We start from the raw sequence: 27274 nt of genomic DNA, 5'->3' as shown, positions 1-27274 counted from the left end.
ATTAGAAGACGCTGATTGAATCAAATAAGAAGTAAGCTACTTACTAATCAGATTCTCCAAAAAACAGCAAGATGATGGATGGGAATATAAAAGAATGACATGGAGTTACTCTGCCTCTTCAAAATTAACTTCTGCTAGAAGGGTGCTAATACAGCAGCAAAAGCTGGAAGAAGAGAATGTTTTTACATCTTAAATATGCCTCCTCAGTGGTGTCAAAGCTCACACAGACCTTCAGTGGCTCCACTATTGACTTTTTTGTAATTATTATTCTGAGTAATACTGAACAACAGCTGGCTGACAGTGGTAAAAGAATGTCAAGTTAATGTGTTGAGGAATATAGCTGTGTACAGGAGAATAAGGAATTTAGCAACTGGCAAGGCTAATGTGACCTTTTCTTTCACTTATAAACTTAAAAATTCTGTCCTAGAAAAAGACTGACAGTCTGCAAAGGCTGGCACCATACAGTGCTGCAGTTATCTTGAGCACTGGATCCTCAGCAGTAAGCCAGAGTGGGATCCCTCTGCATGCAGCACTGCTGTTCTCTTATTAGTTCTCTTCTTGGACTTCATTTTGTCTGGGTTCCTCATGGTGTGGGAAACAGTCCTCATAATTCAAGCACCGCTACAGCATAAGGCAACAAAAAGGTTCTGCCAGGCAGCTTCTAAATCCAGCAGCTTTAGGTGTTTTTGCATGGTGTGAAAACATGCATTTTTAATAGAATTAATTCTGACCATCAAAATCATTTTTGAAAAAGGAAGAAGGAGAGGGCATACCATGATACTGCCTGACCAAAGTTCAGTCCATGTGTTTAGAGCTCCTTACAAAATTACAATTCTAGCTTTGAACAATCTATGTTGGATGAAAATGTGTTACAAAACAACTCAGTCCACTCTAACGGCAGCAGTAATATTAAGCAACCTATCCCAGATACTTAAAATTGTAACAACATCAGGAACTGTTCTGCTCCCACCTTTACTTTTGGGCTGAAGAGGGAGACAGAGGGAAAGAAACATTTTTGGAAACAGCCTTCAAGCCAGATACTGAAACTGTTTTTGCTATCCTTGTCTCACAGGAAAACAACTGCAAAGGTCAGCTTAGAGTAGCAGACAAAAGCCATTTTAGCCTGAACATTACAGAATTAACCTCTCAAAAACCATATACTTCAGAAATAGAAAAGCATTAGGCCAGAGGAAAATAAGCACTGAATAACTAAGCCTCTCGCCGAACAGCATGCTTGTCTCAAGAGGAAAAAGCTACTAGAAATGCTTGCGAAAGGCAACTAAATTGCCTTTAATTTTGCTAACATTGTTCTGTTGGCCTGCCAGGTGAAATGAATGCCCTTCTCACATGACATTGCTGTACCAGCAAAATCCCTACAGATACAACTATGCTGACAAAGATTTGGCTGGCTTAACAAACATCGTTCAGAGACCTAACTGACAGCACATGCCACCTCCTGGCTCTTACACTGCTTCTACTCTGGGAGCTCCACTGCAGAGGTGTTCACAGCTCTGTACCCATACCCCACACCAACATCAAGCCATCTCCTGCTGAAAACAAACCCCAGCCCCTCACTTTCTATCCCTCTTCTGTTTCAACACATAGCATCGACTTCAAAATATCAGGATTGATATTTTTCAACAATATTTTGATAAAGGTAATTTAAATAAATGAGCCAAAGCATTGCTACTTTCAACAGATATCCTTCAAACAGCAGCTCTCTTGAAAGATGCAAACCTTCAGAAAGATACAAACATTCGGGAAACAGGCATCCAAACTGAACACAGCGGCTCCCAATTTTAATACAGAATTAAGTTATATACTTGGAATATGTAAGTTCACATTTTTTCCTTTGGTATTTATAGATATAAGAACAGAGAATAAAAAGGGCCTCTGCAAGAGTCACAAGTTTCAACAGAAGACAGCGGAAGCAGCGGACTCCAAGTTCATAGGTCAGAACGACTGCTTAGGGCCAGGGATGCTACAGATTACAAAAGGAGTTTGGTAATCCAACAAGCTATGAAGCTCCCAATAGCAGGCATTTTCCACCTCCCACCAGAACAAGAGTCACAGACACTGTGAATTACCACCATGGCCTATTCTCACAAAGTGTACAAGGAAGATTTAGAGAACAAAAGAAAAAGCACACAAAATCCAACAGCAAACAACAGAAGTGCCATTAAATTTCCTACAGGCGAATACCAACATGCTCATCTATGCGATGGTTCCTTTCCTACACAAAATCAGGGATACATGTGTTATTTGACAGCTTAAAAGATCTGCTCACTACAAATGCCAGTTAGTAACAAATCAAAGTTTTAAAACTGCCCACCTCATAAACATTAATCCTTTAGCAGTGCATTCAATAACATATAGAGGTAGGACAAATCATTAATTTAGAAAATCATACTAGGAAACAACATAATAAAGCTGCCTACCTTTAAAACCACATTCATCTAAACAAAAACGAAAACTTAAAAAGATAGGAACACATCAACACAATGTGACAATTGGTACAGTATTCCCCAAAACTGTCTGTAGCGAGTTTCCATCAGATGTAACCTACTAAGAGGTCTCTTTCTCGTGTTGTAATGAAAACAAACTCATGGGAATGTCAACTACAAAAATACATTTTGTTTCTTGAAATTTCAAAATGGGTGAAAAGAGGCATAAACTACATTAAGTAGGAGTAAAATGTTAGCTTAATATTCAGGATTTTTTCTAATTCATTGTTGTACAAGAGTGAATTTGAGTCCCTTCTTGTTCAGCTTCCCTCCAGGTCACACTTGCCCTTGCAGTCGCTGCTCCATACAGACTGGTGTGGGATCTGTAGCTTTAGTCATCCATTTCATTGAAGTGGGAGATAAGGCTGCTGAAGAGTGAGAAAAGAAGAAAGAGTGCAGAAAAATAGAAAGAAAAAAAAGAAAAACAGAGGCAGTCTGTGGTGGAAGATGTCCAAACACAGGTGTTATAATGTTATTATAACTGCCAATGGACAACATTTTTAATCCCTTCAGAGAGATTCCTTCACGGACACTACGTTAAAACCACAAGAAAATGAGAAATGCCTACAACAATTCATGTTGTCCTTAAAAGATGAGAAATAATTTTTAGCTTGGTATTGAAATAGTCTTCAGGGCATCTCTGCTTCTTATTAAAATAGAAACGAGGATTTGGAGGAGGAACAATAACTACCCAAAATAGTCCTGCCTAAGAAACGTGCTGTATAGATGCTCATTTGTTGTGTCTACAGCTCTATGAATGTCTCTTACAGAGATTATGCCAAATACAACTGCATGTAAAAGAATACAGAAATAACTCATTAATGTGAAGTGGGAAAATAATTTGAAGTGAATGTGTTAATGTTTCTCTCAAACAAGAAAAGATACTGAAGCAATACACTTAGATTAAGTAACAACTCACATCCTGGAAAGAGGTACTGGAGCATAGGGCTAGTTTACAGGAACATCAGAACCTTAACTTATCTTCAACTCAGAGCATGCTCATGAAACTTTATCTGTTGTCAAACGCACATAATTACATTTGCAGAAAACTATCTAACAGAATAAGCACAGAAAGAGATATGCGAATATAAAGTTTCAATTCAATTTAAATTTCAAAGCAATACCACACATCAAACACACAGGAGAGATATTTGAGAGATAAATGAAAGGCTGACTAGAAAGCAATCACATACTTAATAAAGAAGGAATGAGTCTCTAGGCTTGCCCAAGAGCAAAAGATACACTACACAGAGAGCCACTTCAGAATCATTCTCCTGACAAATGAAATACTCCCTAGGTTGGCTGTACTATTGTCAGGGGAAATTATTATTAATTATTGGTTCTTATTTGTATACTCACAAAAAATTATATAATTCCATTCTGCACATAATGCAGGACTCTACCTCTGCTTTCCCACAAAACACTCGCAGAAAGATCTCTACACCTTTACATTTTCAGGACAGAAAAGGAGAGGAGCAAAGTCCTGGAGAAAGAGACACATGGCTGACAAACTGCAGAGCTTTAACTGGATGTGATGTTTGCTTTTAGCAACAAGAATGAATGAAAGGGAAAATGAGGTCTTTATATAGGCAATGTGGGGTACACAGCTGCTGTGTATTACTTAATCCTTCACGTTGCCCCCAGCTTTTCCCATTACTGGACATTCTCATTCACTGTGTTACTTCTAAAAAAGGATATAACCCTTTCACAGCCTTCATGCTTGCTCTACAAAATGCCTGCCCAACATATTGCATTGCTGATGGTGTGAGTGGAGGGGGGGGAATATCGAGGAGAGTGAGTACAGGGAGGGAAACCATTATTAAGCTACAAATAAAACTATGGATTTAACCTTTCTACTGAAAAGATACAATGACCAGCAGTTTTGTGAAGACTGAAGAAGTAAACATGGAGACCTATGAGAAGTTGCTAATTCTAAATCAGTGTTATCTTCCGCAAAGGGAGAGCTGAAACAGAAGTTCCCAAATAACAACATTTACCCGTGAAACATCAAAAACCAAACCATAAGCCCGCTCCCATATCTGCAGAAAAACAAAGATGTTTGGAAAGCTCAGGTTAAGTTGCTGTGTTATCGCCCCTAAAGAATTCTAAACACTTGTGAACACAGAAACAGAGATTCAATGCCAGGTGCCTAACGCTAGGAAAGGGGAGGCTGCAGCTAAGATGAGGAAAAGCAGCTTACTTCTCATCAGCCTCCACCCCTTAAGTGCTTCGGAGGGAAAACACTATGAAATGTGTTCATTTAAACTGAGGCCTTTATGTCAGGGCAAATCCTATTTTTCTGAAGTGCTAATTTAGTACAAGTCCTCTTTGCTGTCACATCTTAGAATGCGCAAATCAATAGGTCAGATAAACCAAGAGTGAAAATTCCTTTCAGAGAAGGTACAGATTCCTTTCTGCAGATTCAGAACCGAATGAGCAACTGAGGAGTTGAACCAAATAAGCCCAATACAACATGCAACAAAGATCTGAACTGCAAATAAAAGTTGAGGGAAAGATGGCAGCTTTCTTTTGCTTTGTGCCAAGGGAGAGGATTCGGAAAGTTGGCTGTTTCTAATATTGTTTCAATTTATTTTTCCTTTCAAGAAAAACAAAAACAAAACCATCAAATATCTCAGCTCTGCCCCTTCGTTTGCTCCAGAAGGAGATTCTGTGGGTATATCTTGTGAGAGAAGGGAGCATATTTCACTCGAAACAGCGAGAGCAAGTTGAGATAAGTTCCTTTAGTCACAACAGCGGATTCACGGCTTGTACTATAAACACCACCACCTCTTGATCCATGCTCCACGTTCAGCTACTGTTAAGTTCATGAGCACAAATCTATCTTTTTATGTCGCAGAGCACTCAAGGTTAAACAAGCTCTGACTTCACATGTAGAAGTCAAGAGACAGAGGGAAGAAAAAGCAGGAGAGAAGAGGGAATGAAGGACCCTGGGAAGAACACCAGCAGTCAACACAGGATTGTTCCTTTCTTGCATATCTATAAAGGAAAGCATCTCTAGTCAATTGAATCATGCAAAAGCATTATCAGACACTAAGGAGACTAACATAAATCACGATATTTAATATCTATGGTTAAAAAAACAACATAAACAATCTTCAATTAATGCCACATAAGAGATTATTTTTTTAAACAACCGGGGCTGAGGCCTAGAGTATCCACTTGAGAAGCATCCTGCAATATTACAGATTGGATGATGGGCTTTGCTAGATAAACAAAAGCTTTCTCATAGATGCAGTACTAATTTTCAGAATGTTGCTAGGGCAACAGCAGGCTATAATGAGAATTCTGAATAATGAGCAGGTGGCAATATATGAAGATCTTAGGCTCCCGACTGAATTATTCATACGTACTCCTGAATACTGAGATTTATAAAAGCAATAGCCTTATTTCATCACCACAACTGCAAATACTATATACCATGTCTAGTGTATTTATTGGAGTCCTAAACACGCTTCTCGTTATGATATGCAAGGCAAGATCACTAGGCTGAACAAAAAAGACCCATGGTTGTAGCATAAAAAGACACGAGCAGTTCTTTTGCACAAAATCCTGAAATACACAACAGAAAACTGTTTTTAGTTTTGGCTTAAACAATCTGAATCTAGTTTTCTGTCAAAGACCATCCTTGTACTGATGAATGAGGAATTCCAGAGGGACAGGAACAAACAAAACAGTAATGACCTATGGAACAGACCGAGAAGAACTGGACATATTCTATCCATCATGCACTTGCGTAGCACTATGCATATGAAAAATTCCTGCTCTGGCATGGGAATCCTTATGCACTGTCTCCAGATACTCTGTTATCACACTTGAAAAGCAACGGCAGCAAGATTTGGCAGGATTTTGTCAATTTAAAACCTTTATTCAACTCCAGCAGCTCAGTGCCCTACTAGAACTTCAGAACTAATTTAAACTCCTTCACTTAGTTTTTCAGCAAAGCCTCTGATTAACTGGCCAGCAATAATCTGAGTGTCTGGACAAGGTCAGCTGTGACTATTCATTTGCTCAGTATGACAGAAGGTAAGCTATTTTACTTATTTTAGAACTGAGCTGATACTTCCTGCAAGTTCAGTGAGTTCAGAAGCTGTAATGCAATATGCAAACACAAAAAAACCCCATCCTTTTTGTCAAATATCTCAGATCTCCATTTTAAACACCAATGAAATAGTAAGGAGCACTTTAATCTATGTTCTCAATATCTGGAGATTAACAGTTTATGCACTGAGATGTAAATTCATGCAGTACATGATGACTGTACATAAATGTTTGTAAGTACAAAGCTGCTTCACAAAGCTGATGTGATGAAAAAGTGTTGCAGAAGAACAGTATAGGTACATAATAAAATTATTCAGAATCATTTAGATGAACTGAGAATTCCATTATCCATGAAGTGTATCTATTTACATAAAAGTACAACTGTTTTGGTTTAGCAGATTTTCAATTAATACCCACTAATTTCAGGTCAAGCTCCAGAACACACCGCACATTGAACTGTCACATTATCACATGCAACAGCCATCCAGGCCTGAATACTCCACAGAGCTAGGAATGGTTTTCAAACTGGAGTTTATTCAGTGAAATTTCACCAGAAAAAGCTGATATCAAAGCTGGTATCTGGCCAAATCTTATCAGCCATGCTTCTGAGCCAGCAAACCTTCTTGAACTCTGTTATAGCCAAACCATTTCCCTGCAGAAACCACAACTGAAGATCATTCTGTAGAGTCAGTTCAATTTGCAGAGGATTACACTATCCGACTCTTATAGTTAGTCCTTCTGAATTGTTTATAACTGAGTTACTGTGCTCTGCAGCAGCTTTTCTAAATGGGTTTAAGATCCAGTGTTAAGCAGTGCCCTGCATTGCAGTTTCATTCTGTAAATTCCTTTGTTTGACTTTCTCATCAGAGGGAGGGCAGAAGACAATTGCCTCACTGACACGACAGCCTGACTCAACAGCTGTTTAGGCATGATTCTGTATTGCTAAACTGAAAAACCTGGTCACACAGGAAAGCAGAGAAAAATCAGCATCCCGCTGCTTCCTAATGAACACTTTTGAAAGCATATCATTAGAAGAGCAGCCTAATTGCTCAGACCCAAGCACAGGGGAGATGGAAAGCTAATTCCTCCTTTCCCCTGACTGCAAAAAAAAGGAAATAACACACAGAGCATCAATTTCTGCCATCCTGGTACCCAGAGCTTTCAAAGATATTTCACTTTCTTAAGGAGCAGAGAGTTCTGTCAAGGAGGCAATGCAAATTTTAGCACCATGTGCCAAACATAACTCCCTCTCTCATATCACTATCACTGAAGCAAATGGTCACACACCAAGGAAACCTACTGGGATCAAACACCACATAAGCATCTCCCTCTTTAGAAGGGACGCAATATCTACGAGTAAACATGATGAAGGTTTCAAGTGTGACAATTTTCTTTTGCAGAGTGTGAATACAGGACAAAGACTGCCACCCATAAGTCTATATTCTGAAGGACCTTGAACTCCTACCATTAATGTCTAATTAAGAAATGAACACAGCACTCTAGAACTTGATGAAGTTATCTGAAAATTTTCTGGACAACTAATTTGGAGAAGTAAAATTGCATGAAGGAAACAACAACAAAAAAGGGCCTGTATTCCCACAGGCAATGGGAACACACCAGAAAGCTCTCAGACATTCTCAGTGATACCAAATGTGGGGTAAGGAAAAAGCTTAAAGAGACAGTGACATTACAACTGAATCCTTAAGAGTCACATTTGTATTTTCAGAATATTCAAGAAAAGCAGTATTGCCAATTAACAGAATAGCTAACAGTGAGCATTAGAAGCCTGTGTTTCTCTGACAAAATGGTCAAACAGTGCAGGTCAGAAACTTTGATACAGCCTACAGTCCAGGGCTTGAGGATAATCACACTGTTCCTGATGCATCATTTCCTTACATAGATACACCAGTTAAAATAATATACATGAAAAATTGCAATTTTATGTTTTCTACTTTAGAGTTACTTAAGGATTCTTCATTAGAATACTTATGGAACTTACCTGCATCACAGATTCCCTAAAGCAAAGGGATAAGGGGCTGGAAGGAAAGAGATCCCTTTAAAAGAAAAGGCTACAAGTTCAGCTGCACAAAAAGGAAAAAATACACAAATAATAATTTGACAAAACAGACTGAGCAACAAAAAGTAACATGAGTCAGAACTTGCCAACAAAAGTTTTGTGTTCCATATAAATAGAAGAACAGGAGAAAAACTCCATGGGCACATCTGAAATTGAAGTTGAAGAGTACATTCAAAGCAAAAACAAGATTCACAATGTAAGTGCTGAAAATAGCATAACCAATAACTACAGAAAATTAGAACTGTCTCGTGAGATTAATTTGACCTCAAAGCAGAGAAATTGTTTTTTGTATAGTACAAAAGATATGACAGTATCATTTGACGTTAGTAAAACAAGCACAGAACTAAACACAAGGAAAAAATAACTGTATGTCTGGGTTTTCAGCACATTTTAAAGGAAAGCATGAATCAAAGGCAACAAAGTCAACAGAAAATGAGTTGAGAGAAGAACGTGTGCAACACCGAGATTATGCCAAGCTACTCTATTTAATAAAGAAATATTTCTTAGGAAAAAAAAAAAGGAGTAGGCATTCTCTAATTGAATTACATGTGGTATCACACAGGAAATACAGCAGAAACAAAGAAATACAGAAATAACTGTAGGTAATTAGAAGGCTTACTAAAAAAAGGTATTATAAAAAGCAGTAGATTAATGGAGGGGGCAAATGGATGAAAGGTTTAAAACTACGAGCCTGAGACCAGCTTTGCTTCGTTTCAGTCCTGTAACTAACACCCATGGATCATAAACATGGGAAGTGCCACCCAGAGAGGAAAAAGATTATCTTGAGGATGCTGATAATGGAAAACTGACTTAATGCATTCTTTAATATGAGAGAAATTCCCTACAGAAGCACAAGTGTCATTTCAGTGAAGCCCTAGTGAAACTTTAGATAGAAAAATGGCATCTGCACTGGTAAAAACTTACATGAAAAGCACCACTGCATTCTAAAAATAAGGTAGCTGAAGAAGAGACTGAAAAAGAGCATTTAGTCAAAACACAGACTGAAGAGCAATTAGTCTCTATTAAATGGCACATGTGGCTGCAGGAGACAACAGGTGGGCAGAAGAGCTACTTTAGAGGAAAATGTCAAAACCACGTGCTATGAACTCACCACAGCCAGCCATGCTGGAGGCCAGAAGACATTAAAGAAACAAAATAAATAAATACTATCTGTCAGGAAAGGAGACAGTCAGCAATCCAATTAATGTTTATATTTGAGACAGTTAAGAATCGATTCTTTCCTGCACCCAGAGTCTCTCAGTTTTCAGACACATTCATGCAATGCAGAGTGCATTATGTTTCATACCTGTCCACACACATTCCATTATTTGGCTGACAATTAGTACTGTTTAAAATACAAGTACCTGGATAGACTATTCCCTGGGAACTGAGTATCTGCCCAGCTTTATTTTTAATTAGCCTAGTAAAAACTCTTTCTTAGTGTCAGCCAGAAATTTTCCTTCTGATTAGAAGACACTGGAGAAAGTCCACTTTAAAAAAAAAAAAAAATCCTAGTTATATGCTAAATGCATCCTTTGATTTTTGTTATATTTCTAAACATTTCAAAGAACAGTTTAAGATCAATGTTATGTCCTCCAGCACGGTCTGTGGAAGTCTATCATTGATCATCAAACACCCAAGGGAACGCAGCCTCCTTACAGTAGCCATGCCTACACTCAACCTGTTTTCAGTACATACACAGCCTCAACTCAAAATCAGTTTCAACATTTTAAAATCTCAGCAATTATAACCACATACTTGCAGCACTTGCAGGCATGAGTGAAAAATGGATACAGAAAACTACTGATACTGCAAACGTAAATATGCTGAGGTAAATAAGTTATAAGCAGTACTGAAGTCAAACCTCTGTTGACTTCAAGCTGAAGGAAATTCTTCTTGCTATACCAAGAGGAAGTGCCCTTGCACTTGCTCAGATACAGGCATGTGGTGTGGTCAGATCCAGCACACCTACAGGACACCACCACAGTGGAGGAGAACAGGGATACAAGATATTTAGGGCAGCTCTAGACAACTAAGAACCCCATCAGATCACTGCGGTCTCAACACATTCTGGAATTGTCATCAATAATCTAAAACACTCCTCTGAATCACAGGCATGCTGTCAGACACACAGTCTGATCAGAGTTGAAAAATCTTTTCAAGGTTCCCCACACCCAATTATTCCAATGTCAGAATTGGGCTGAGCTGTTTTTTGCTTAAAATGAGCTTATATTGCACTCCATGTTGAAAGGCAGGACAAGAGAGACACTGAGAATACCTGGACATTTACATTTCCTGATCTTCATGGAACATATTACGTTTAAGCTTTCAAACCGTTACGACCAAAGAAGATAGGAACACAAATCCAATCTAACACTGTCCGACAATTCAACAAGAAAGGCCAGAAAATAAAAGCTGATTGTATTCTGAGCTAGGACAGCCCTACTGCTGTTGTGATATGCAAGTCTTACTCAAGACTGCTGCTCTTTGTGCTCTGCAAATTAAACTTTACAGTGTCAGTAAAATACAAGATTAGATAGAAACCGCTAGGATGTCACGACAGCTAAATAAACAACCTACCACTGGAATATCATGCATTGCAATAGTAGGATTATCCTAGTAACAACATTTATTCTGTTCCTCTTACTGCTCCAAGAGTTTAGCCTAAAAGTAGCTTTCTGAGCTCAGAAACCTCAGCCAATACATGATCTTAATTCAAGATGCCAGATGAAAGCTTTGCTCTATTTAAATCATTACTAGCTAGGCTTGTTCTGGACTCAGATGCTTCTCCCCATAACAAGAAGATCCTATAGCCACAGATACATTGCTTTTGTAGCCATTACTTGAAAAGGGTAGAAAAAAGGACCGGAGTAGTCTTACTATACAAAGCATTAGAATCAAAGAAAACAAGGATTTTTTTATGAAGGAGTGTAAGTGGTGAAAGATTAATATCTGTTTCCTATCCACTGGTCTAGCCAGAAGGCATTAACATTCCTATGGCTGCCTCCATCGAGTCACCAAGTAGCTGTGCATGGCCTGCTGCACCTCCCAGCCCGTACCACAGGGGTGATGCTGCAGAGCAGTACCCGGACTGGCTTCTGGTGCAGCTTCACACCTTGAAAGAGGAACTTTATTTCCATGAAAATAATGTAATGTGCCACGAAACACGGGCCTAGAATCCTTTTCAGGCAATATTTGCAATGAAAATAAACTAAACATTACTTTGAGGTGCTTGAGGAAAAAAAAAAAAAAACAACACACCACCAGAGTTAGGAGACTAATAATTTGCTATCTTCGTTACAAATAAAAAAAAAAATAAATAAAAAAAATCAATGCTTTATTACTGCTAATTCTAAAAACAGAATTACTATCAGTAGGTACTATCAATATCTAATTATCCATTTTACAACAGTTTCTCCCATTGAAGTGTATGCAAATAGTCATTAACTCAAGAAAATTAGCTTCCTTAAGTCAGAAGGAAAGTCCTTAGGCAAAAAGTTCTTGTTTGGGAATAGTCTGACTTCCAAGGTTAAAAAAGATAAGGATGCATCAACTCAAGAACCCAAGCCAAGTTTTATTTTGAGGCAAGGTACTATCACTCTAGGTAGCTGTGTTAGGCAATAGAGCCAGTTCAAAATCAGAAACTGGCAAGAGTTTGGTTCTTGCTTTAAAGTTCTGAAAAAGATTCCACAGATTATGAAAGAAAATGAGAACAAGATATTCCAGGCATCATGTCTTATTCTTTAAAGACCTAGAAAGTACACCAAATCCGAAATATATCTCTCTTCATGGTGCTTTCAAGGAAACAAGCCTTTACTGTACCTTTCATTGAAATACTCCATAGAACTCCTTGAGAATACAGACAAGAAATTCCCACAAATTGATGCGCTAATTTTCTGATTTTCTCTACTGAATCACTTGGGTGCAAAAAAAAAAATGAACTCTTGATCAAAGTCTGAAATACATAAAGCTCAATAATTTTCCAGTGACCTTAAGAACTCCTACTGTATCTCTGCAACAACACACCAAATAATTCTGAACTCACTTAAAATACGAAAACAAATGAAAATAATCTTGCAGATCCAGCATGGTGGTCAGTGACTCCCGGCTACTCACCATCAGCAGCACACCCAGAGCTCTGGCATCAAAAAGGACTCTGAGAACACTCCTCAATGTGTTATTGGCAAAAGCACTTGAGTTAGTTCAAAATTCCTTCACCAGCTGCACACCAAACAGCCCAGATTCAGATTTCTAGATTCAGCTGCACCAGGGAAAGAAGTCACTGATCTCACTTCCAAGTCACCATTTCCTCCATCTGCCAGCTAAACTGTTCCTGAGAGCTTCCCTAGATGTGTTCAAATTAGAATTAAAAAAGAGCCCTACATCCTACATAGTCTAAAGTGAAATGTTCAAAAACTACTCATTATAACAGCTCAATTAACAGATCAGAGGGGGTGATAAGAGGCTGTCCACAAAAAGCTAATATGACAGATTCCTGCATGCAGACAGGTAGCTGCAAGGAGCACATCTGTTTATATCTTGTTCTACTGTAACATGAAGCAAAATGGCTTAGTTGGAACTTCATATGAATAGAAAATCGTTACACTTCTCTTAGCAGAAAGTGTACTTTTCCAAAGCAAGTATGGCAATTTAAGTTAGCTATTGTACCATACTTTTCTCTTAGTCTGAAATTCAACACTGGATCTTTGCTTAGAATACGCAGCTTTATCAAACCCAGCAATAACAGTTTCTGTATTTGTACCTTTTAGAGATTATTTTTTACCCTGGTCATATGAGCTAATCAAACCTATACTTTTGCAATGAAGGAACAATTATGCTATGCTATTCAGCCATATCTTTAATGACAGGAGTTTGCCACAATAAGTTTCAGCCATCAGACCATTCTGTACACCACTGGACAAAGACCTTCCATAAATGGCAGTAGGAACTTGGTAGCAAACAAAACTGGTGAGGGAGCTGAGAAGAGAGCTGAGAATGTTAAAGGACAAAACTCCACTTTATACAGAAAATGCTCTGAGTTACAGATTAAACAATAAGAATTCATGTTAGGAAAGGGCTAAAAGAACAGAAAAACTTAGCATATAAACAAGGACATAAAAAATATGCAACATATATATATTTAATCAGAAAGCAGTGGCTGCAGAGAGAAAATGTCCTATTGCCTTCCAAGGGGAATCAAAGATGAAGAACAGAAAAGAAACCCTCTATTAAGCATCTCTTAGCCACGCTCTTCAAATCTACAGCTTGCTTCACCAGCCTGGATACAAGCAGAAAATATAATATGCTTGGAAACATAAATGTTCCGTGTTGGAAAATAGTTCATATCACAAAGTGACACAGTGACAGAATTCTCATAATGCCTGCATTAAACTGGAGGCTAACTTCTGCACAGCTCTAGCAGTGCTGGCTTTTCTGTAATTAAGGTTGCTGAGCTTCTGTAAATCTGGTTACAGATATTATTTCCTCTGCAGGACTCCTTCAAAAGTCTTGAAATCAAATTAGGCTTACAGGTAGGCTGACAGCACAATCTTCCCAGCCACATTTAATCAGAACCTATTGCTGATTTATGATCTCCTAGAAATAGCTTTTCAATACCACTTTCAGAAAACCTCTTAACATAACACTGTTACACAGTGCATCAGTCTACCACCTCAAAGCAAAACCAACAGAGAAACTCAAAGAAAAAGCATACTTGAAGGGCTTGCATAAGTGCTACCAATCATCCCGAATAAAGCACCAAATTAAGGCATTCTCATAGAATCTTCTTTCCTTAAAAGTGTGAATGGCCTTATTGTGCATATCCTACAGAGCCAAACAACTCATCTTTCCATTATTAAAAGGCTCGATTTGAAATGCACTTTTTAACAAAAGCCCCTGGGTCATTTCTATCTAACCATCCCTACACGGAATGTAGGTGGGAAAACTGCCACTAAGAGATTCACCGGGCTCCCAAACCCAAACATCTCTGCAGTGCTCCCAGTCTAACAGCACCGGCTTTACAGAATGCTCCACCGCCTCCGTGAAAGCTCCTCAGATGTTACACCCAATAACACCATTTTGCATTTACTAGCTATTGCTTAACTCTGAAATATAAGAGGAACTAGAATAAACTGGAAAAGTTCACAGTCAGCTACTTTGTAGTGATTATAGTGGCTAACACAAATCAGAATATCCAAAGTTACTGCTGTTTTTTTACAAGCAGTAAAGTTACAGCACAGTTATCTAGCTCACCAAACTGAACGCTGCTATCAACATATGCAAAAGTTTTTAGAAAACTCATCTATACTGTGTTGCAAAGTTCCTTTTGCTCCATGATCATTACCTGAAAACTCATTTGGAATACAAGTTGAACAGACCTCAGAGACCAAAAAAAAACGCAATTGTATCGACTGCTTTTAAAAGCCTAGAATAGAGTGCCTCGAAATTTAAAAAGTATCCTATTTAAGGACATGGCACTGCAAACTAACTCAGAAGTAAATGACTTGAAGTAGTGATGCAAGGACACGTGAACTGAAGTTAACCCACTGGACAAAGCTGGCAGCCCCTTTCAAGAATGATCCTTTTGCATCCAGAGCTACATCTAAAGCATTTCACCTACTGCATCCAGCTGGTTGGAAGCAGTTACACAGACAGGCTTTAAGTAAGTATTACAAAATAAGAAAGAATGATGTGAGGTAACTATAATGAAACATAAGCAGCAATGAATGCCAAACTTCTACAACATAACAGAACAGAGAAAAAAGATGCAATTCTGTGTTACGAATAAATATAAATCTATGTTTAAGAAGAGAAATAGGAAGGTAACAATATCCACCTCCTCAACGCTGTGTGTGTACAGCCCTTGCAAATACAATATTTAGTCATACCCACGTTCGCTCCTGAGAAAAGCAGCAGTTGATCTCAACAGCAATTACAGTTTTGTAAAACAAATAGTAGAATTGACTTATACAGTTAGTTCTGACCTCCCATGATTTAAGACACAACAAGTCCTAATGTTATCTTTTCCACTGCTTTTTTTTTTTAATTATAGAGAACAAACTCTGACTTACAGATTTTCTACAAAATGCTCCAACCCTGAAGACCACAGTATTTATCAAAAGAAATTAAAAAAAAAAAAAAAAAAAAAAAAAAAAAAAAAAAAGGCTTAATATCATGCTTGGTGATAACACTTGTAACTAAAGGAAGACTATCCAATAAGTATGTTATCACTGCTGTTTCTTCCTCCTCAGAGGCAAACCGGTCAAATAACACCTTTTTTTAAAAAAAAAAAAATTACTGTAAGAGCAAAATTTTATTTTTGTTGCTTTCACTTAAACATTTCTAACCTAACATTCCCAACACGACTGCCAACGTCGTATCTTCTGCTAAGCATTCAACCAAAAAGCAAGTCCCAAATGCAGTATATTTCCCCCTGTAGAAGACGTAAGGAAATAATCTGGGTGAAAATTTCAAGTTAATGCCTCAGTCAGAAAGCAACATCATCACAAAAGAAAAAAATGAAAAACCTCATCTAAAACATCGTGTAGAAGTAAAAGCAACAACAAAAGCCACAGTATATCCCTTAGTTACCTCAAGGGCAGAAGAAAATCTTGCTATCGTTTCAGGTTATTGACAAGAAGGCATCACTGGGAAAAACCAACAGAACAGACAGACAGAAAGCCCAAGAGTCAGCGCACACTTGTGGATTCTGCCGCCAAACAATGCACCTGAATGAAGGTATCCGTAACTCCTGGATTCCCCCCCCCTTCCCGCACGGCTTTCTACGGCGCTCAGAGAAGCACGAGGGCAGCACGCAGACCCAGCGGGCGCAGCTCACACCGTAGGTTCAGCGAGGACAGCATTCGGGCAAACCTTTCAGTGCAAATAACCCCAAATCACCTCAGTTTGGAAGAAGCTGCCGCACTGCACTTCTCTGCCCATCTCATTTCTAGACAACGAAAAACCATTCTTCAGCGCCGAAACCTGATTTTAAAACGTCATCCAGAGAACCTGCAGCAATCAGGCTGTGACACAGTTTTCACCTCACTCACACGGTTAGACACGTTTCCACGCATATTAACCGTCCTGCAGCAAAACCACAACGGGACGGCCCCCCGCTGGGACAGCAGCCCGAGCACATCCCCACCCACAGCCGCACGGAGCCGAGCCGCTCGCAGCCCTCCGGGCTCAGCCCGGCACACGCAGCCCGCCGAAGGGCCGTGGCCGGCTTTCCCGGCGAAGCCCTCAGGCAGGTAGCGGCGGCCGGCCCGGAGCCGCTGCCCAGCCGCCCCGCGGATCGCTCGGCCCCGGGGCCGCCGTGCCCCGCTCGGTGCCGGCCCTGCCTATATTAGGTTAGAGAAGTGGGGCCGTGCCGCCCCGCGGTCCCCCGGCCGCGCCGCGCAGGTGCCGCCAACCACCCCAACGGCCGCGCCGCCCGCCCCTCCCCCCTCCAACGGCCTCCCTCCCGCAGCGGCTGCCCCCTGCTCTCCGCACTGCGGGCGCGGCCGACCGCCCCCCCCCCCACACACACTCTCTCCCCTCCTCCTGCTTTCTCGGCCTCCTCCTTTCCCGCTCTCCTCAGCTCCGCCGCCCGACCGGGAGCCGCCTCAGGCTCCTTACCGCGGCGGCGGCAGCGCGGCCGGCGGACTCGGGCCGGCGCGGCGGCGGCGGGCTCACGCACGAGGGGCGCTTAACCCCATCGCCAGCCTCGATAGCCGCCTGGGTTCCTCCTGCTGCCGCGGCGGGGAGAGAGGCCCGCCCCTCCGCCGCTCCGCTGCCAATAGGGGCATGGAACGTTCCTGAGTTACGGCCGAGCTGTCCAATCAGCGGCGCGCCGCCAGCCCTCAAAGCTGCCGGCGAGCGGCGCCCCTCAACGCCTAGGCGGGCACAGGCCCATCCAGAAGACAACGACCAATCGGAGGTGCCACTGCGCTGACAGACGGCCGCGATCACCAATAAGAACCCCATTCGGCAGGCAGACCGGCACAGCAGCGCCCACCCCCTGTGGGCAGCGAGCGACCATTAGCACAGCGCGGCGGTGCGCAAACAGACTGCGGCCGCGGCTAACGGCAGTTAGGGAGCATGGCTGTTCACTCGGGGTTGGCGGTGAACTGTGCCTAGATCGCAGCCACGGACAACTCGGCCGGAGCAAGCTAGGAACTGTAATCCCAGTTCGGCCTCTCAGCCTGGCCCCAGCCAGCGGCCCAACCACAGCACAACGCCACAGCGCTCCCCACGCCGGAAGCGCGTCGGGAAGCCCACGGCTTCCTGCCTGCGCGTGCGCGCTGCCGGTTTTACGTCACTTCCGCCGGCGGCGTTTGAGTACAGAGCGCGCCAAGCCGTAAGGCGCTGAGCTGGGCCTCTGCAAGGTGAGGGTTGGGCGTCTGCGGGCTTCTCTGCCTCAGTCCGTGTTTGCAGCAGAAAGACTCGCTCTGCTCCCCCCCAACGCTGGGGTGTTGCCGCATGTGTGTAAGTTCAGGACAATCCACGAAAACCTTTGCCCCTGAGCAGAGGCGGAGGTGTCTATTTTCCCTGATAGCCTGTGGTAAAATCGTGATGTGATGTGTGGCGCTGCGATCGCTGTCCTTTGTTCTAACTGATCGTTCTTCTGAATTTCTTTGTTTCAATATCTTAAGTCGCTTTAAGATCTTCTTATTGGTAGAAGAATGGATTCTGTGATTTTCTTAAAGCTTTGTGTTTCCTATTAAGCCTCGTGGAAAATACAGTCATAGGGCAGTGAGGAACATCAAAAGGAATGTGATTCTGTGGTTCTGTGAAACATAAGCTAAATGTGTGGTGGAAACACCCATTTGTTTTGGGGGTCTGCTGTGAGCTGCATGGAAATGCTTTTTTAATGAGCAGCCTATGAAATAAATGGTTTGTGTAATGACCACTGCTTGTGATAGCAAGCAGCTGTCTTGGAACTCAGATCTCCCGCTGGGCCCTGAAGTTCTTGTTAGTCATCTGACTTTCCAGTACTTGAGTTTATGTGTCTTAAACAGCTTGTGTCTTGTGTCACTGGAAGGAAGAATGTCTGTAGTAAAACAAGCAGCAATGACAGAACTCCAGAGTTGTTTTTGTTTGTTTTTTGTTATGTTTAATTTTCCTTTTATTAATATTTATGCTCCTCCTACCCCTCAGAACTTGCTTTTCCAAGAGATTTATGAATTCAGTGAATGCAGTAGATGCTAGAACAGATTTTGAAATACTGCTTATTTCACATCTCGTGTATGAGCAGAACTTGTATTCTAAGAACAAGAGAAGAAGGTTGCAGTGCTATCATCTTCCTGTTTTGGTGTTGTGTTTTTGTTTTTTTTTTTCTTTGCAGTCCAGTTTCCCTAGAAGTTTGAGAGATTTTTCATCTCAGATTCTTTCCTGGAAATCATAAGTACTGTATGAATATAGTAATAAAATTTACTCTGTTGTTAACTTTCAAAAAGTGGAAACTGAACTGCATCAGCCAGTTTGTATGTACATTCTTGGATGCTTTCCCCCTTTGAAAATCTTTTAGTAGACTTGAAAGATAAGATTTACCTTACAAAAAGTAAAGGTACCTGTACAAAAGGTTCTTCCTTAGACATAAGGAAGAATTTTTTCTCTCAGAGGGTGGTCAGGCACTGGAATGGCCTGCCTAGAGAGGTGGTGGAGTTGCCGTCCCTGGCATCTGGAGGCATCTGGATGACGTGCTGCATGATGTGGTTTAGTGCTAGTGGTGGCAATGGTGATGAGGAGACGGTTGGACTGGATGATCTTATAGGTCGTTTCCAACCTTGTGATTCTATGATTCTATGAAAAGACATGTTGACACCCTGTGCACAGACATGTTTACCCTGTTGTTTGTAAGTTCTATGCTTCATCATTTTTACTCGCTTTTTTTCCCCAGAAATGAATAATGTAATAGCACAGATCTTCACTATCCCTGCTTTTAAGAAGTGCAGTCACTTTCCACTCTCTACTCCTGAGATTCTACAGCGATTTCAGACGAATAGATGCTATTATTTTAGAACCCTGTTATTTCATCCTTGTGGCCCTTTAGAAAGCTTGAGAGAATACCATATGCATTTTCATTTACTTTGTTTTTGTGGCTTTGTTTTGTTAGTCATGAGAATTCTGTCACTGCTGTTTACTCAATGAAGCCTTGAATGAAAAACTGCATCTATGCATCAGAGCTTTTAGGTCTCTTTTATATAAGAAAACCAAAGTTCCTGTGCTTGTGATCTAGAGATGTGGGAGGGTTGTCGTGATGTATTTTACAGCATACTTGGGACTCAGGAATAAATGGGGAAAAAAAAAATAGAGAAAACATGTGCACTAATCCTTTATCTGTTCTTAGAGCTTCTGAAGCTTTAATGGGTAGAACAACAGGCATAAACTGGCCTCCTGGGGATATCAACCAGTGTTTCTGATACGCTGTCACTTTAACATAAACTTGTGTTTATTTGATGAGATTACAAAATGCCGTGCATATTTGATCTATCTAAAATGAGCTCTAAATGACCATCTCTACCAAAGTAATTATATATAAGGCATTGATTTTTAGCTTAATAATTAATTACAAAGAAATCTATAGAAGACATGCACCCATGACTCCAGTATGGATTCTTGTTTTCATGCATCGATGGTAATATGTTTAGTGGTTTATATGTTGTGCAAAGGATAACAGTTCAACAGAAACTGGGTCTCTGTTTACAGACTCTTTTGTCAACAGTACTTCAGTAGTGCCAAATTCTTTTGCTGCAGACGAGCGAATTCCTGTTAAAGTCCTGTTAACTTCTTTTTGTAGTTCTCTAGTCCAATGTTCCTTTCATCTTCCTTTGTCTCGCCCTGACTTCAAGGTGATGCATGCTACCATCCATGCTGTGGCACCAAGAGGTTGCACTGCACAGAGCAAGTTTGGCTGTCTTGGAAAAGCTCACCTTGCCCAATGGAAGAAGTTCTTAGTTTTAGCAACCTGATGGCCCTCAGAAAGCCCTTGGAAGGTGGAGCAATATTTTTCTCTCATACAGTAGTGTGGTGGCACCTAGATTTTCTTTGCTGAAGAGAATGTAACTTTGTCTGGAAGAGTGTGCTTCAAGTTTTGTATCTAGAAATTCATATGTGGAATTTATGAATGAGTGCTGTTCTCTTTCATATAACTTCATCAGAATCTGTTTGTTTTACTTAACAGTACTCCAGGATATTAGAAGCAGGCTCTTGCAAGCTCTGTCTTGCATGATCTTGCTTTACTGCACTGATTACTTTAACCACTTCCATTGCCCTTAGGTCCATCTGTGTAACTAGTCAGTGCAAAAACCAGGTTATTTAGTCCTGCAGATCTTTGAAGTGAATGGCAATAGCTCAGTGAGTTTCATGCCGGAAGTTTTATGATTCATCCTATCAAATCATATCTGACTTCTGAGTTGCTTCAGAAATGCATAAGTTTCAACAAATCTGAGCACAACTTGTTCTTACAAAAATTTGATAGCTAGCCTTGTAGTACAAAACCTACTGTTGAGGTTTTGTAAAAACCTACAGTACTTTCATGACTAGAGGTGCATTTTGGCTGATACTCTTTGTTTCTGTGCTCATTAAGGTCTTGCTCCTTTTACATGCTGTGAATCCAAAACTAGACAATTAGGCAGTGCAGGGTCAAAGACCTTTTCTTTATGCTCTGATGTAGGGTTTGTTCCTTTGCACGTGTTTAGTTGGTGTGCTACTGCTGAACAGTCTGATGTCTTAAATCTATTAAGTTCTCAGAGAACAAGAGCTAGTATTTCTTCTCTGGCCGTGTTCCCGTGGACAAATTGAGCACAGTGAAGTATGAGAATTTTGATTGATGTATTCTGTGCTTTATGAATGTTTCTTTCTGAAAGGAAGATTCTGGTTTGGTTTTGTTTCTGCTTCTGCTTTGTTGTTTGTTTTTCACCTGAAACATACTGGGCATATTTTGCCATTACTTCCTGATCTTAGAATTACAAGTTTTAGTGGATATTTGGTTTCCTTATTAGAAGTAAAATGTCCTCTTTGTAACTTCCCTGAAAAAGTAAATACTTACCTTTTAATGTCTGTAAGTAAGCTTTATTTGAATGATCAATAACTATCATCATTGAATAGGAAGAATATTGAATTCTTCATAGTGTTGAAGAAGCGATGTGCACCAGACTCTTCCAATTGCAGTAGTTAGAACATTTTATTGACATAATGTTGCAGGCTCTTTATCATCTGCTTTATGTTGTATGTTCTAGAGAATTCTCAAGATGCAATTGGCCAACCTCTTTTCAGTGGCCTGTGGGGTAGGACAAAGGGCAATGGCCACAAACTGGAGCAAAGGAAGTTCCACACCAATATGTGAAAGAGCTTCTTCCCAGTGGGAGTGTCAGAGCAGTGGCACAGGCTGCCCGGGGAAGTTGTGGAGTTTCCATTTCTGGAGATATTCAAGGCCAGTCTGGATGCCTGGCTGTGCAACCAGCTGTAGGGAGCCTGCTTTGGCAGGGAGGTTGGACTTGGTGATCTCTGGACATCCCTTCCAACCCCTGCAATTCTGTGGTTCCTGAGACTGGCCCTCAAGCTGACTTTGTAGCCCAGAGGGGGAAAAACCTCCAAGTTCTTAAAAATTACTAGGATACTCCTCAGTGGGTGACGTAGGAGTTTGCTTATGTGCGTGCTAATTTAAGTAGATTTCTTGTGTCCAGCTAAAACATGTTTCTTGGACAGGTCCTCGTCAGGTAACTTTTAGCCAGATAAGCCAAAAGATGAAAATTAATCAACTTTAGGGAAAAACAAACAAACAAAAAACGAATGTGTCTTCAAAGGCATTGTTATAAAATAAAGTGCACTGATAAAGCACAGTGAAACACTGAGATCTTGCCAACTTTCTCTTATAATATTGGTGACATTTTTAATGTTGAAAACAGCATTCTTCCCCTGCCCCTTTTCTGAATGGCTCCTCTTTGGAAATGGTTTCATGGGGGAAAACTCCCTCCTTATACCCACACGTTGCCATGATTTTTATTAGCTATAAAGAGAGAGATGATTTATTGCTTGTTTTTAATTCTAAATTAAGGCAGGCAGTTCTATGGCAACTTGATTTAGCACTTTATCTATACGGCAATACAAGTGAAGCTGTGCTACTTTGGAAACAGGAAGGATGTTTTGTAGTAGGCGAATGCAACAATGTTTAAAATGTTTTGGATATTTTGCTTGTTTTCTTTTGGGTATGGATTATCAGGGGAGACTGATCTTATCCGAGGTTCACTGAATTACAACAACTCTGTGACTTTGCCTTTCTAACATAAGCATTGTGAGGATCTTAATGACTTATATCTTGGAAGTTACTAATTAATATGCTGGTGATTCTGGTGTTCTTCCTTTGTGATGTGTTTTTTATGAATTAAATTGTCAATTGTGGCAGCCATTAAAAGCCTAGACTGTTAGGTGTTAGAAAAAGGCAACTGGCTGGTCTGAGTATTTTCATTACTTCCTACTGCTATCAGTATAAGAGCAGTTTATGTGTAAATGTCAAGTATTTCAAGCTGTTATTATTCCATGAGGTTCTGTTCTATAATGTATTGCAGACCTATCTTTTAAGACAGACTTCTTTTTTTGGTTTTGTTTCCAGTAGGTTCAAAATGGCTAATGCGCTCCAGGACACACGTACACCCGAAGCTTCTTATTCTGAAAGTGTTGATGCTGAGCTGTCCTTTCTGCCTGAAAGACTGAGAAAGAAACTGCTTCCTTTTCAGGAGAAAGGCATCATATTTGCACTTCAGAGGAGTGGCAGGTATATTCCTTATATCACATGCTTGAATGAATTATTCTAGGTAAAAATTGATGAATGGTTAGAAAGGTTATGTGAATACAGCAATACTTAGGTTAGCTATATTACATATTTTTTGTAACGTAATATAACATGATTTTAAATGAGGTTGTTTTGTTTTTCTCCTATTGGAGGAGTGGAAATATTTAGTAGTGCAAAATCAACCTATAGTATCCAACATCTTCACATATAAGAGGAGGCTGCTGTCAGCGGAGCCTTCTTTTTGTGATGTTAATACAGCAGTCTCAAAATAAGTTAATTCACGTTTGCTTCTGTAGTTCTTAATGGCATGGTAGATCTGTTAAGAGAATGACTAACAGATCTCAATGCATCTGTGTGGTATTCTATTTTAAACTTGGTACAATTCTGGCATGTCATCAGGGTGTTCTGGAACTCACTGAGCTGTAACAACCAAGCAGAAGACAACTTGCAGAGCGCTCACTTAACAAGTACAGCAACTGATAGAGCATTCAACAGCTAGGTACCCTGTAAATCAGAAAAACAGTTTGTGCAACAGTGACTGGAAATACTTAGCTAAGATCGTGTTACTGTGTTAAAAGGTCAAAGAAGCGGGAAGGAGAATGATATCTGTGCTTCTTAAGTTTTAGAATATCTGAGTGATTACAGTACTTTCATGACTTGCAGCTGCATGTTGCTCCTGTGGAAAGTGATGTCGTTGTAGAGGTCTGGCACAAAAGAAGTGATTTGAGCTGAGGCTGTTAAAAAAAAAAATAAATAAAAAAAATAAAAAAAAATTCATATTTTCAAAATGGATGGAGGTCAGAGACGAGCGGGGCTTGGTGCTGGGACCAATACTCTGATATCTTCATCAGTGACATCAGCAGTGAGGTCAGCTGCACCCTCAACAAGTTTGCTGATGACACCGAGCTGTGGGGGTGCATCTGACGCACCAGAGATGGGATGCCATGCAGAGGGACCTAGACAGGCTTGAGCAGTGGACCTAGATGAACCTCATGAGGTTCAGCAAATCCAAATGTAAGGTCTTGCACCTGGATTGAGGCAACTCTTGCAGCAAATACAAGCTGGGGCATGAAAGGATTGAGCGCAGCCCTGCTGAAAAAGACCTGGGAGTACTGGTGGGTGCTAACGTGGGAGTACTGCATCCAGATGTGGAGTCCTCAGTACAGGAGAGACATGGACATGTTGGACTGAATCCAGAGGAGAGCCACAAAAATAATCCTCCCTGCGAGGAGAGGCTGAGAGTTGGGCTGTTCAGCCTGGAGAAGAGAAGGCCTTTCGGTATCTAAAGGCGAGCTACAGGAAAGGAGGGGACAGACTCTTTAGCAGGGTCTGTGGTCATATAGTAAAGGGAGATGGCTTAAAGCTTTAAGAGGGTACATTTAGGTTGGATATAAGGAAAAAAAGGTCTTCTATGGTAAGGGTGGTGAGGCACTGGAACAGATTGCCCAGAGATGTGGTTGATGCCCAGTCCCTGGAGACTTTTGAGGCGAGACTGGATCAGGCCCTGGTCAACCTGACCTAGCTGTGCACGTTCCTGTTTGCTGCAGGGGAGTTGGACTAGATGACCTGTGAATGTCCCTTCCAACTCTAAGGATTCTATAATTCTATGTACTTTTCTGGTGTGACTGTAAGAATAACTGTGTACAGTTTTAGTGGATCACTAAGGTTTTGACAGAATAGGCAGCAAAGTTTGTATTTAAGAGTTGAATTTAATGTATCCGAAGCCCTAGGCTACTGTATCTCATGATCTGATGCCAATAAGGGGAAGTAGAGTTTACATGATATGCAACTGATATGCGTTTATATATACAAATAATAAAATTACACAAGAAAATATGTATATAGTTTCTTTAATGTTAATTTGTGTAGGCTAATGAATGTGTTTGAAAACATAATCCTTTGCAAGCTGTTATAATATAGAGCTTCCTCGGGAAACTGCTTAACTAGATAAATTCAAATCAGGTATTTTTCTTTGAGAAGCAACATTTGCCTGCAATAAGTGTGTAGAAAGATTTGAAATGCCTCGGCTAATGGCTGTTAAGGAGGCTATGGGGTTATTTCAGATAGGGTTATGGACTTAGTTTTTTCTTTTCTTGAAACTTTTCATTAACAAAAGACTGTTGAATAATGCGATGCTGATGTTTTTACTGTGACGTGGGTATGAAAGTATTTGCATTATGGCTGCAAGAAATGCCATTCTTTGGCATAGTGAGTTTAGCTGGGTCAAATTGGGCAATTGTTTGCACATGTTCACATAGCCTCTGAAGTAAAATATATTAAGTCAAACTTTCCTGAGGATTGTTTTTCAAAAATCTGTCCCTTACCCGGATCTAATTCTCTTTTAGTCTCAGAACAGAGAACAAGAGCCTTTGCTGCTTGTAGCTGAATTTTCTTATGAGTTTGTCAGCCTCTGGCTCACCCTAATCTCTTCTGTGCACTCCTTAATGATTTAAGCATTCTTTCACTATTCCCTTTGGTATATTTTAACAAGGTCTGATGCTTTTCCATAAAAGTGTCTTTTCTAATTTTGAAAATATATGAACATAGCACTTGAAGTAAGCAATATGTGCATCTGGCTTCTCTTTTATCTCTGAGGCTGTGCACTCCCTGTGCTGTCATCACTTAATCCATGCTTTGCTGTAGCGGTAGGAAACTGGTGTAGAGAGAATTCTCTATTGTTGACTGTAGAGATTGAGTTAATGTTTTCTTAGGTTAGAGAAGCTCCTAGGGTGACAGAGGAACAAAAAACCTTGAATGAAATATACACTCTGAGATTCTAATGGGGCTGGAATTAATCTATTCATTTCCCCAGTTTCCCTAATAACATAAATATGCAGTTGTGATTTGAGCTTCATTAGTAAAAGTGAGGCAGAAGAGACAGGCAGATGCAAGCTTTTTCACTAAATGCTCCAAAGGTGTTGTGTGTAGCAGCACAAAGTGCCTAATGCTTGTCTAGAAAAAAATAAAAATAGTAATTCTAGAGCCAATAAGACATGTACTGTCTGATTTGTTGGGAATCTGAGTGAGCATTCTGACTTGTTTTCTTGTAAGCACATAACTAATGTCATTCCTACATGTTCCAGGCAAGGATGCTGAATTGGTGTAGTTACCAAATAGAATATCTGTTGAGATGTGAGAATGTGTGGCATCAATATTTCTGTGAGATTGGAGCTAATCTAAATTCTTGTTCAACTTTTGACCATTTTGTTTTTAAGATGGAAAGTTCAGGTTCAGATTTCCGAAATAAGAAAGCTGAAAATGATCATCATTTGTTAAGGGAGATCTACTTACTTTCTCTGCTTTTGTCACAATGACTTTGATAGATGTCAATTTAACTAATTTCTGTGTTTAAAAATGGAATTTCTTTAATAGTCATTTTGTTGAGTCATACCTAGGAGTATTTTTATGGATGTTTCGTTTTTACTTCAATAATTACTTGGTGACTTGAAGTGTTAAGTGATATCAACAAGTCCCTCCATTGCCTTTATCTCTCCAGATCAGAGGGAACTGGGAGTAAGGAGGAAGATTTAAAGAGATGAGTTCTTCTGCAGCTTTTGCAGTAAGGAATATCATTTGGGAAAGCAAATTTTATTTGATAGTATTAAGAAGTAGCTAATGGTCATTGAAAGACATTACATACTAGGCAAGAGCTACTTTGATTGCAAATATTTCAATCTTGAAAATTAATGTCTAGGTTACGGTTTGTAGCCTAGCTTGTCAGTAGTTGAAATTAGTTTGTTATTCCATTTTGTTCCAATTAATTGATGTCAGTCTTTCTTGCAGCAATTCAGCTGGTGAGCTGATCTGTGTCTGAGGGGGTTTATAAGAAAAACGGGGAGAGACTTCTTACTAGGTCCT

The 27274-nt window shown here is 40.3% G+C and overlaps 2 protein-coding genes across 11 annotated transcripts in view; one reads left to right on the top strand and one right to left on the bottom strand.

The window, feature by feature from the left end:
• Positions 1-17334, bottom strand: part of R3HDM1 (R3H domain containing 1) — a 66374-nt gene extending 49040 nt beyond the window's left edge. Inside the window, exon 1 of one of the 2 annotated variants that reach the window (XM_042827416.1) lies at positions 17260-17334. The gene's annotated coding sequence lies outside the window, so the exon portion shown is untranslated. Of the gene's footprint in view, positions 1-16539; positions 16644-17259 lie in introns of those variants that run through there. The other variant, XM_042827417.1, reaches the window with a different exon arrangement.
• Positions 17335-17941: 607 nt separating this feature from the next.
• Positions 17942-27274, top strand: part of ZRANB3 (zinc finger RANBP2-type containing 3) — a 36620-nt gene continuing 27287 nt past the window's right edge. For 4 of the 9 annotated variants that reach the window (XM_042827075.1, XM_042827072.1, XM_042827073.1 and 1 more), the window contains exons 1-2: positions 17943-18008; positions 23237-23398. In XM_042827075.1, the coding sequence (XP_042683009.1) occupies positions 23247-23398 (152 nt within the window). In that variant the 5' untranslated portion in view covers positions 17943-18008; positions 23237-23246. The other 5 variants (XM_042827068.1, XM_042827070.1, XM_042827069.1 and 2 more) reach the window with 5 other exon arrangements.

This window comes from Centrocercus urophasianus, unplaced genomic scaffold (assembly GCF_019232065.1).
Source record: "Centrocercus urophasianus isolate 14NV4802_14NV808 unplaced genomic scaffold, USGS_Curo_1.0 seq_28, whole genome shotgun sequence".
Taxonomy (NCBI): domain Eukaryota; kingdom Metazoa; phylum Chordata; class Aves; order Galliformes; family Phasianidae; genus Centrocercus; species Centrocercus urophasianus.
Note: the sequence above shows the minus strand (reverse complement) of the source record. Positions and strands in the feature narration are given on the sequence as shown.